We start from the raw sequence: 12,281 nt of genomic DNA on the forward strand, positions 1-12,281 counted from the left end.
ATCTTCATCATCACTTCCATGTCTAGTTTTAACACCCCCCAAAAAAGAAATGTCATTGATATGAAATACTTAATGAATGAAATGGCAAGAGATGGGATATTCTTCATCAATCACAATTCAATGGCTTACTTAGTATTTCATGGGTGAAATTAAGCTCCTTTCTGAAATGGAAAATTATGACTTATAAGCCAAGTTACACAAGTATGAAGTCTGGCCATTGCTACATTTTCATTTTCATCTCCATTATTGAGGGCCTGATTCCACCATCCTTCAGCACTGAACTAACATCTTCATTTAACACTGAACTGACCTTGTCATTTAACATGATATGCTTTTCCCAAGGCGTCACTCCGGGTCCCATTGTGTAACTTAACTGTTAAGCAGACTTATAGGGGCTGTTCACACAACATGCTAACCCACACTCGGAAGTTGAGTGTGGGTTGGTGTTGAACCATGAGTTGTTTGTTGAACTGTGGGTAAGCATGTGTGAACATAGGACATTTTCCACAGGGTGTCTTGTTAACCATGCAGTGGCTTGTTAACCACCTTGAACAACCCAACAGCAACTCATGGGTTTTCAAGGTGGCTTGTTTGAGAAAAATAAGTCACACTGCTGGTTAACAAGCCACCCTGTGGAAAATGTCCTGGGTTCAGACAACAAGTTAACCCACGGTTCCACAAACAGCCCACGGTTCAACAACAACCCACACTCAACCACTGAGTGTGGGTTAGCATGCGAACCATAGTGATTTCCCATTGTGCAACAGCCCATAGGCAAGTGACCAAGCCTAAACTCAGGGATTTGTACCACTGGGCAACTGTCAAAACCTACACCAGGGCAACAGGGGGTGGGGGTTGCTGCTGCTAACCCCTGGAGCCCCCTGCTATCAATCCCTGCTGACTCGTCTTCTCTAAGCAAGTGAGCAGTGACAGGGGGTGAAGATTAGGCCAACGGGAGAAGGGAATTGAATGGTCAGCAATGAAGAGGAGATGGGGCAACTCACAGAGGAGCCCGACTGAGAGTATTTTGCCCAAGGGCCTCCAAAACTTGGAGCTGGCACTGCAGGTGACTTCCTGTTTGTGGCATGTACATTAGACATGAGAAGGCAGAGCCTGCAGTTGCACAAAGAGTTCTACTCATGTTCAAGCAAATGTGAGTAGAACTCCTGTTCAGACTTTACTGGTTCAGTGTAGCAAGGTCTGAAGTGAGGGGGGTGGGGTGGTCCCAGCATGCCTGGAGATGTAGGGGTGAGGTGGCATGCACAGCCTCATCCCAGTACCCACTTTGAGCCTTCATGCATTCTCTTGAATGCCTGAATAAGGCTAATGTCAACTACTGCAGAGTTGACATGGTTGCAGGTGTTGACGAGGTCATCTTGTGGTTGCTAGGCAACCACAAGGTAGTTCTTCCTATCACTCCCCAACCCTACAGACAGTGGAAGCTGATGGCTCCAAGTTCGGTGAGACTGTGAATCCAGTCTGGGTTTCAGTCAGAACAAGCCAGAACTCCAAAGGAGCTATCCAATGTTCTGAACCCATAGCAACAGTAAGAACCAGACATGGAACAACCGATTGGTTCAAAATTGGGAAAGGAGTACGACAAGGCTGCATATTGTCACCCTGCTTATTTAACTTATATGCAGAGTACATCATGAGAAATGCTGGGTTGGATGAATCACAGGTCGGAATTAAGATTGCTGGGAGAATTATCAACAACCTCCGATATGCAGATGATACCACCCTAATGGCAGAAAGCGAAGAGGATCTAAAGAGCCTCTTGTTGAGGGTGAAAGAGGAGAGTGCAAAAGCTGGTTTGAAACTCAACATTAAAAAAACTAAGATCATGGCATCTGGCCCCATCACTTCCTGGCATATAGAAGGGGAAGAAATGGAAGCAGTGACAGATTTTACTTTCTTGGGCTCCAAGATCACCGCAGACGGTGACTGTAGCCATGAAATTAAAAGACGCTTGCTCCTTGGGAGGAAAGCTATGGCCAACCTAGACAGCATAGTAAGAAGCAGAGACATCACCTTGCCGACAAAGGTCCGTCTAATCAAAGCTATGGTTTTCCCAGTAGTAATGTATGGCTGTGAGAGCTGAACTATAAGGAAGGCTGAGCGCCGAAGAATTGATGCTTTCGAACTGTGGTGCTGGAGAAGACTCTTACGAGTCCCCTGGACTGCAAGGAGGTCAAATCAGTCCATCCTAAAGGAAATCAACCCTGAGTGCTCATTGGAAGGACAGATAATGAAGCTGAAGCTCCAATATTTTGGCCACCTAATGTGAAGAGAAAACTCTCTGGAAAAGACCCTGATGCTGGGAAAGACTGAAGGCCAAAGGAGAAGGGGACGGCAGAGGATGAGATGGCTAGATGGCATCACAGATGCAATGAATATGAACTTGAGCACACTCCGGGAGAGAGCGCAGGACAGGAAGGCCTGGCGTGCTATGGTCCATCGGGTCACGAAGAGTCGGACACGACTGAACGACTGAACAACAACAACAAGCTCCTTTAGAGTTTTGGCTGGCTCTGAGTAAAACCTAGAATGGATTCACAGCCCCACCGAAATTGGAACCACCAGCCTCCACTGCTTAGAGACCAGATAAATTCTTGTCTCTGGATTGAAATATGGCAACTGTCCCGCTCATTGTATGCCTCTGTATGGGCTTGTATTCAGAGCAGTCTAAATGCCTAAGCCAGGCCCTATAATTACAATATTCCTTCTCTCCTCTGGCAACTCTGTTACAGCTTCTGAGACAGTTAAAATACAGGAATGTCTACGTTCAGAATCTCTAAAAATAATACCTGCTATTGAGGGAATTTACTCTGATTTATTCCATGCAAATCATAACTAGAGAAAAGTAAAATAACGAGGCACAGTTCGCTGGGACTATTTCAGCCCTAGTGCAAGGAGGAACGCCCTAGTGGATGCTTCCCATCGATGACACCCATAAACAGCTGTAACATTCAACTCATGGGGACAGAAGAACAACATGATCAAAATGAACAAAACATACATTTTCAGTCGTTCCAGTGATCACGTGCAGCCCATCATAAGTTGACTTGATATACATCCCCTAAGAAAGAATGAAATAAGAAATAATTAATGCCCACAGGTGGCGAATAGCATATAAACAAGTGGAAACTGCAACAAAGTGTGGAATGCTCCTGTTCAGGGTTCCAGCCAGGATACTGGGTTCCAGCCTTTTTCCAGTATACTCCATTTCATTTCCTGTCCCCTCCAGTTTTCCACCATACCAACAGACACTCATCCTGTGGCTGCTGAGCATGTTCATTGTGAAGCCATGTTCACAAGGAAGTACATGAGCTTTAAAGGTTACACAGAACTCTTCTTCAGAGTTGGCTAAAGTGTTTCTGGGTGGAAAGGTGGTGTTGGTTTATCTTTGGGTCCACTCCATTTTTCACTGAAGTGGACTCCACCAAAAGCATGATGCAATAGTGCAGCTAGGTAGTTTTAGACCATAGATTTAATGGATTTTGGGGTGGGGGTGGCGTTAGATGACCATGTGTATTACTGCAGTGTGGAGCAAACAACTAACATTTATCTCGCCCCACCAGCTGCCACTCCATGCTTTACAATTGTTTCTATGTTCCTGCGATGTTAGAACATGAACAAAACTGTTTGCTACCCCTGATTAAAAAATAATAATATTCTGTGCATGTGCAATTTTGCATTTTAAACTCACTTAAATCACCATCACAACTACAGGAATAAAATGGAATTCCGATGCCCTCATTGCCTACTGTTCTCTGAGTGGTCATTTTATGTATGTATGTATGTATTTAAAACATTTCTATCCCACCCTATATCATTAAACAAGCTAAAACCAGTTAAAATCTAAAACAATAAAACTGTTAAAACAATGTGCTACTTTAAGGGATGCATTTAGCCCTGAAAGGCTTTGGTAAAAAGCCACATTTTTACTTGGCGCCGATCTGAGACCAATGTCTGTGCCAATCGGGCCTCCAAGGGGAGGGCATTCCACAACTGGGGTGCCACAGCAGAGAAGGCTCTCTCCCATGTCCTACCATAGTGTATGTCTCATACTGGTGGGAGGCAGAGGAGGGCCCCTCCAACAGATTTCAGTCCTCAGTCATTTGCCCTCGCCCCACCCCAGGACCCTGGACTTTCCCTCAAGTTCTAGCCCTAGATGCACAACTGGCATGATGGGGGAGTAGCATTGTGTGCTTGTAAACTGCCCTATCTCAAGCTCATTTATATTAGTCCTTAAACTAGATCCAAGAGTGAAAGTAGCTAGGTTTGTTCACAACAACATAAAATTATAGTGAAATCCCAAGTTGACTGTGAAGGGCAATAACAGGATCTCTCCAAATAGCCAAGATAACTAAAGAAATTCTTCATGTTCTCATTGCCAGCTGCTCAGAACAAACTAGAAATACACAAGGATTTATTTGAGCCAACATTTTTTAAGCAAAACAACTTGGTTTGCAAACTGACACAGCCTGGAAATTCCTAGGTCAGAGTGCAGACTTTCCCCATCACTCCCTGCTTGTGTGCTTCTAAAGGGTACCTGGCTGCCCACTGTTAGACACAGAATGCTGCGCTACATGGACATTTGGTCTGATCTGGCAAACAATGTTCTAGAGTTGATGGAAAATTCTCCCTTCCTAGGTTTTCATTCCATTTGTGGGCAGAAATTGTTTTGTGGGGTGGGGGGTGAGGGATATTTTGGCAAATTTTGCTGCCACCACCCCATGGGGGGGGTGTTACTACTGATGATGTGGTAATTGATTCTTTCTTTCTTTCTTTCTTTCTTTCTTTCTTTCTCTCTCTCTCTCTCTCTCTCTCTCTCTCTCTCTCAACTTGTTTCAGCTCTTCTTAGTGGCTACTGGCTGGCATCTGCCATCTTTTTCCCAGAATGCCCTGGATGCAGTCTCATTCCTGGGAATTCTGTGGGATAAATGGTGGTTAACAAGAGGAGCTCTGCTCTAAGAAGAATTTAAAAAATGAGTTACAAAGGAAGATGGAAGGACCAGCATAACATGAATGATAAGCCCCCTTTTAAAAAAGCGTGTGTTTCTCCAAAATCACCCTTCAGGGTCTTTTGTTTTTTTTCAGGGGAGAGTTTTTGATCCCCCAAAAGTTGAGCAGACACTTCTCATTTGAGATCTTTCAGCTCAGCACTTCCAGAGTTCCTTGCAAGAGCTCAACTCTGCTGCAACTCGCGATGAGCAGTGTAAACCCTGCAAGAGATCAGAAGCAAGTCAGATAAGAATTATCAAAACTTGCTAGTAAAGCCTTTAAAAAAGTTGAAGAGCTTACACCTACCACTGAGTTTTACCACAAAGATATGCGAAGTGCCTTAGGGCGTAATCCTATGGGGATAGGCGGCTGCCTCCAAACTCGGAGACAGCCGCCTATGCAATGCAGGGCAGGAGAAGCACGGAGGGGATCGTTCCCTCCGCGCTTCTCCTGCCCTGCATTTGCAGCTAGACTGCCAATTTCGGCTGCCTAGCTGCGGGAAGGCAGAGCATGGGAGGAGGCTGCTGGACAACATATAGGATGTGTCATACCAGCTTTTCTGCCTTCCCTGCCCTGGAATGCCCCCTGGAACACCCCATTTTGGCTGCTTCATGCTCCTCTTGTGAGCGTGGAGCACGGGGCCATTCCATGCTGCCTGCAAGGCGGTGCGGAAGAGGAGGAAGGTCCATTCTCTGGGAACCGACCTCGGAGCGGGGGCTCCGAGGTCGGTTCCTGGAAACCCACATAACCTATGCCTGTCTAGCCACTGACTAGCATCCATAGGAGTGCTCCCTCCAAGCAGGAGCCTATGAGCTGTTGTATCTACAGAGGAATGGCCAGAATGGGGTGGCAGGGCACAGTGAGTGCTGCATTACCAGTCTGCCACGGAGATTTCCAACATAAAAAGAAAATAGGCTTTGTTTCTCAACCGGGGGGGGGGGGGGAGTATGAATCTACCCGAGAGCTGAAATGCAATTCTGTCCTTAGAAGCTTCCCATCCCCTTGATCCTCAAATAGAAAGCTAACGAGCTCGCTTGCACTGTTTCTGACCATTATCGTTCCCTGTGAAAAGTAAGAGACGCTGGTGGGGGAAAAATAGAACTTCAAAATGTGAAGCACAAATGTGAATGAGATTAAACAACAAACAGTGTTTCTATCAGCAGAACCTGCTTCTGTCACCTTCTCTACAGCATTGTACAGAGCATCATCTCATTATGAAGTGGCTGAAGATGTATGTGCTGTTTTTATTTGGCTTGCCTCCCACACCACACACAATAGATGCGTTTCTTTGTATTTTCTGGAACACCCTTCCCAAACTTGCTGCCCTCCAGATGTTTTTGAAGGAACTCCCATCAGCCCCAAACACCATGGCTAGTTGTCATACATGATGGGAGTTCTAGTCCAAAACATCTGGAGGGCACCAGGTTCGGGAAGGCTGTTCTTGAACAAAACAGCTTTGGCTCAATTTTTTTTAAAAAATTAGGAGATATGTCTGACCACAACCATTTGAAACCTACATTAAAAATGGATACCAAACAATCAGGGCTGTAGCTAACCTTCCTCATTAGGTGGGGCTTCAACAACAGAATCACATTCATGGGGAGTAAGGCTATCATGATGGATATATATTAGCTCCAGTATTGTAGGCAGTATTGTTCTGAATACCAGTTGCTGGGGAACATGACCGTGAGGGTGCTATTATGCCCATGTTCTGCTTGTGGGCTTCCCTGAGGCAGCTGCTTGGCCACTGTGGGAACAAAATACTGAACTAGACAGGACTTTGGTCCTGATCCAACATGGGTCTTCTTCCATTCTTATGTAGGAATGAAAAATCTTGGCATTCTTTGTAACTCACAGAAATATCTAGAACCCTGTTGCCAATCCAAAATTACATGTGTTCAGTCTCTAGGTGTTAGAAGTAGAAATTAGGGATGTATGAGAATTTCATATTTGCATGCAAAACATGCAAACATCCCCTGTTCGCAACTCCGAACGTGATCATGAGCACAAGCACATGTCCATTGAAAAAGTTCTTTAATTGCTGAACATGTGGTTGTGTTCGATTTGTGCAAATTTCCCAAATTTATGCACATTTCCAAAATTTATGCAAATGCCCTAAATTTATGCAAAGTTCATAATGTGAGCAAATTTCCCCCACTGACTGAATCAGCCCCACTTTATTCTATGGATGAATGTTATGTAAAGTTAGGAAATGTGAGTAAAGTTAGGAAATTTGCATTAAGTTAGAGGAAAATTGCTCTAATTTCACTTTTGGACACTACTCAGTTTGCACAATTTTTCCCGTTCACACACAGAGCAAGCAGCGATCGCAGATGAGAAAGGGAACAGGGCAGAAGGCAAGGCAATCTCCAACATTACTCATTCACCCATTGCTAGTAGAAATGTACATGCTGAATGAAATCAGTTCTTTTTGTGGCAAGTTCAGAAGTATTTTTCCTAATATAATGAACAGCTTCCTTAAACAAATCGTAAGTTCCTTAAAGTCAGGGATGGCACAAGAGTCCAAGGAGAGCATGGAGTCCAGCGGACTCCCCCCTGCCCAACCACCTGGACCCCACTTGCTGGGTCACTTACCCTCTTGGTGACTGACGGGAAGTGCTGTGGGGCCGTTCCTCTCCTTACCGAGCTCCCATTGTGCGCAGAAATCATAGCTTGGTTACTTCCACATATGCAATGCTGGGCCTACAGCTGTGTTGAAGGGGCAATGACTCAACATTACAGGGGTAAAGGACCCTTTGCCCCTGTAATGTTGAGCTAACGTCCCTTTAAGGCAGCTGTAGATGCAACGTTACATGTGTGGAAGTAACTGAGCTGCAATTTCTGTGCACAGTGGGAGCTCGGTAAGGCGATGGATGGCCTTGTAGCGCTTCATGGGCAGTCACTGAGTTGTTCTGTAGCTCCCATAGCATGGTTCACATGGGCGGGCAGTGACGATGGCTCATTGATCACCCAAAGGGACCAGATGGAAGTGAGTCCATCCATCCTTATGTAATCTATCCTTAAGACCCTTTCATGCTCACAGTCACATTGGCTAAAGGAGGATATTTGGGGGAGTATCAATTATCCATGATTGGGGTGCTGATACTGGAAAATCCAACCTGAACCTGGGAGAATCTTGAATGAACGGAGTTTGGTAAGTCTGGTGGATGGTGGTAGGAAAGCACCCATTTGGGGGATACATCAGGTGCAACAGGTGGTTATTTTTTAAAAAACATAATAGTTCTTCTAAAATCAAGATTTCCCAAGATCCCTCCTAGAACAGACCAAAGATCCATTTCTCTCAGCATCTTGTTTCTCACTGTGGCCAACCAGCAGCCTATAGAAAGCCCACAAGCAGAGCATGAGGCCAATAGCTTCTATAATGTTCCATAGAACCATCATGGCTTGTAGCTATTGATAGACACATTCTCCATGAGTTTATTTAACCCCCCTTTTTAAAGTCCTTCTATGCTGTTGGGCATTACTATATCTGGTGGCAGCAGATTCCATACATTAATGAATGGAACTCATTCTTAAGATGGAGGCTGTCATGTTGCAAATAGGGATGTATGAACTGAAAAAAACCTTGAGCTCATGGAGGTTCTCTGAATTCCACCTTGAAGCTCATTCCAACTCATATCCATATTAGACTGCAACCTTTGTTTTTCTTTTCTTTTCATGCAAACATTTGTGCCTATTTGTGTGCATTTTCCCAAATGTGAGTATCAATTGTGCACATTTTTGAAATGTATACGTTCTTCTCCTATTGATTAAATATGTTTGTGTGCATTTTTCCAAAGTAGGCATTCTTTCATACACACTTTTCCCCCCAAAGGTACATATTTTTCAAACATAGTTTTTTTGTTCCGCAAATCGCAGAACAAGCTCAGAAATGCATGGATTTCAACTGCACATTGAGTTTGGGTCAACATTCAGTTCTGGGAGGTGTGCACTCCCTACATTCACATCCCTAGTTACACATACATCCCTCGATATGCATTTTAAACACTCAGGATTTGGGGTGGGTGGGGGGAATCTTAGGTGGAGAGAATCATAACTCTTGGTGGGGTAGTTCACTCACTAGCCCCACCCTGGTTATGGCCCTGAGTATCATTTCAGATTGGGGAAGGGAGGTATCCAGCCACTCTGTATATACAAATGCTAACCTTGGTTCCTGTTCATTCTAGGGACTGGGCCCTTCAGTCTTCAGACCATGACATCTGATCAGAAACACCCTTGATGGACAGGGAACTTGAAAAGCATTATTCAGAGCAATTTATACAATCCACCCTCCCCATCCCCTGCCTTATGCTTGATGAGTACTGTGATTTGGCTTCCCTCTTGTATCCAGTAATACCACATATATATGGATTTACTTTAACTTCCTGTTGTTGTACTCACAGTTAGGGAGATCCTCAAAGGGCCAGTTTATCCTTCATGGTAAGAAGATACTGACACTAAAGGAAATGTCTTGTTTCTCCAAGTCAACCTATATCTTCATGACACTGCTTCGGGGACCATTCCACATTACATTTAACCAGACAGGAAGCCCAAGCTGTACAAATTACCCATACAGAATTTTTCCTTGGTTGCCATCAGTTATGGGGTGGAAAAGGAGAAGCTGCTGGAGGCTATCTCTGGTCACACCAGGAGGTGTCTAATTTATTGTTATTACTAGCAAACTGTCTACCCTTCTGACAAGATAGAAATATGTGCAGGAATGGTTGGTATATTGATAGGAGCCCTCTGTAGGGACTGCATCTGTGCATAGACATTCATTGCATCCATGTCAGTGCATGTCGGACCTGGGGATGTTGGAGGAAGGAATCCAGTTGGGGAAGTAGAGCTCAGTGCATTTTTTACCACCTCAGCCCCCTGGACTCTGGCTCACAGATCCCTCGGCTTGCTCGACTTGACACATGCCAAGTTGGGCAAGCTTGTGGGTTTCTCCTTTTTTTATTTGTGCAAATTGCAATTTGTGCAAAATGGGGGCTATGAATATTTATGGAACTCATGGCCATAAACAGTGCAATTTGCATAAATTTGCAGGCATAAATTGCCATTTACACCTGCAATTTTGTGCAAATTGCAGTATTTATGGCCACCATTTTGCACAAACTGCGATTCCCATAATTTTTTATATCTGCAATTTTACATAAATTGTGGCTCATAGATTTAAAAAACAGGCAGGAAATTCCCAAATTTCAGGAACTGACCCACCGCTCAGCTCACAAATGCTTGCCTAGTCAGGGGCACGGCAAGAATCTACAGAGCCAAAAATGAAATGAACAGGATTTCCCCACAATGACCATCACCATCTCTAGCCAGATCCCTCACTGCCAGGGGTGAAAGATAGGTTTTGCCCTCACTGCAGCAATCGCCCTAGGTGCATTCCTTACTCTTTCCCATCCACAAATTCTTGGCAAAAAAATCAGTTATATGGGGGAAAAGGGGGATGGGAGAGTCCCTCGATGTGATGGCTGAACATGCTTTCTGGTCTGCAGTGACTGTTTTACATCTATGCTGGGAACCAGATGAGGAGAGTACATTGCTGTTGATTCTGGTAGAACTCTTAGTCATTTTTGATACTGCTAACCATGGTATCATGCAGGACTATCTGGTGGGGATGTGTATTGGGGGGCACATTTTATGGTGGTGTTGATTATTCCTAGAACATAGATCTCAGAGGTGGTGATGGGGACTTGCTTTCCCCATGGATTTCAGACAATGGGATTCTTAAGAATTCCATCTTGGTCCTCCATGCAGTTTAGCATCTATCTGAAAATGCTGGAGAAGTTGTCTACAGATTGGGTTGCATTGTCATCCATGTGCATTGCCATCCATGTCATTCATCCAGCTCTCCTTTTCATCTGGTCCCAGGGAGGCTGTGGAGCATATGAATTTTGTCTGGAATAAGTGACTTAATGACTGTAGGCTATTAAACTGAAATTTAATTCAGACAAGAATTTAATTCAGACAAGAAAAGAAGAATTCAGTTGCTGGGGAGGAACAGATGATCTAGAACTAGTGATTTAGCTTCTTCTCACTGGAGGTGCCAAGTAGGGATGGATGGACTCACCTCCATCCATGCTGCCAGGGGCTTGCTTAGCTGCCACTGGCTGGCTGCCCCTGTTCAGCTCTCTGGATGAGCTGCCCCATGGTCTGCGGGTGCTCAGCGAGTGCCCAACAGCCACCCAATCCTTCAGCGAGCTCCATTTTGCAAAAAACAAATGGTGACTTGAGTTTTACCATAAATATAATGTTGCATAAATGGTGGCAGTAAAGGGGCCATTTACACCTGTAATCTCGTGGAGTTTGCGGATGGATCCCAGGTGAGCTCTGGAAGCTCGGTGAGTGGGGGGAGGTTGAGTGTGGGTCTGGGGGCAAGTGAGCAGGGGCTCAGCAAGCTCCTGGGGAATCTGGAAGCAGGGGACATCCATCCATCCTTATCCATAGGCTCTTGCTCATGGTCAGGATAGAGCAGTGGGCTTCCTTCTGTCTAAGTACCAATTATTTCAGCAACTACTGAAGGCTTCTGGAACATATTTATTTGAAACATTTTAGGATCCAAAGTGGCTTAAAAGAATAAATGTAATCAAGCCACAAAAATAATGCAAATAATAAAAATGGAAGAGCAGCATACACAGATTCTGTAGTTGCCTGACCAATTTCTAAGCAGCTACACTGAACAGCAGCTGGAAAAAAGAAAAGCCATACAGCCCTTTCTAAAAGCAAGTAAGGAACTGCAACTGGGGGGGGGGAATCACAGCTTTGAGGCCACCACTAAAAACGCCCTGCTTCTGGCAGTTACAGCTCCAACTTTACACATGGATAGAATATGAAGCAGATTATGATTCAAAAGACTGATTTATAGATCTTTATTTGGACCTCCAAACTTCTCTGTGAAAGGCTTGTGTTTGCACATTAGATCAAGTGTAATTTCCGGAGTCTACTACCGGCCACCCAATCAAGGAGAAGACAAGGATGAAACTTTTGAAAAGCAAATAGCCAATGTTTTAAGGAAGCATGATGTAGTAGTAATGGGGGACTTCAATTTCCCTGATATTTGTTGGGAGACAAATTCTGCAAAACATGGCCCCTCCAGGAAATTCCTGACTTGTGTGGCGGATAACTTCCCCCTACAGAAAGTAGAGGAAGGAACTAGAGGATCGGCTATCCTCGACTTGATCCTAACCAACAGAGATGACTTAGTGGATAAAGTAGCAGTTACAGGAACTCTGGGGGAAAGCGACCATGTTGTACTTGAGTTCTTG

The 12,281-nt window shown here is 44.6% G+C and overlaps 1 protein-coding gene across 1 annotated transcript in view; it reads right to left on the reverse strand.

The window, feature by feature from the left end:
- The window catches only part of LOC146338551 (connector enhancer of kinase suppressor of ras 2-like), a 230,969-nt gene that overhangs the window by 109,335 nt on the left and 109,353 nt on the right, over positions 1–12,281 (reverse strand). Inside the window, exon 7 of the mRNA XM_084813277.1 lies at positions 3,020–3,079. Within this exon, the coding sequence (XP_084669403.1) occupies positions 3,020–3,079 (60 nt within the window). The remainder of the gene's footprint in view (positions 1–3,019; positions 3,080–12,281) is intronic.

Source organism: Heloderma suspectum, chromosome 9 (genome assembly GCF_057233095.1).
Source record: "Heloderma suspectum isolate Gila_16-S chromosome 9, 16-S_ref, whole genome shotgun sequence".
Classification (NCBI taxonomy): Eukaryota; Metazoa; Chordata; class Lepidosauria; order Squamata; family Helodermatidae; genus Heloderma; species Heloderma suspectum.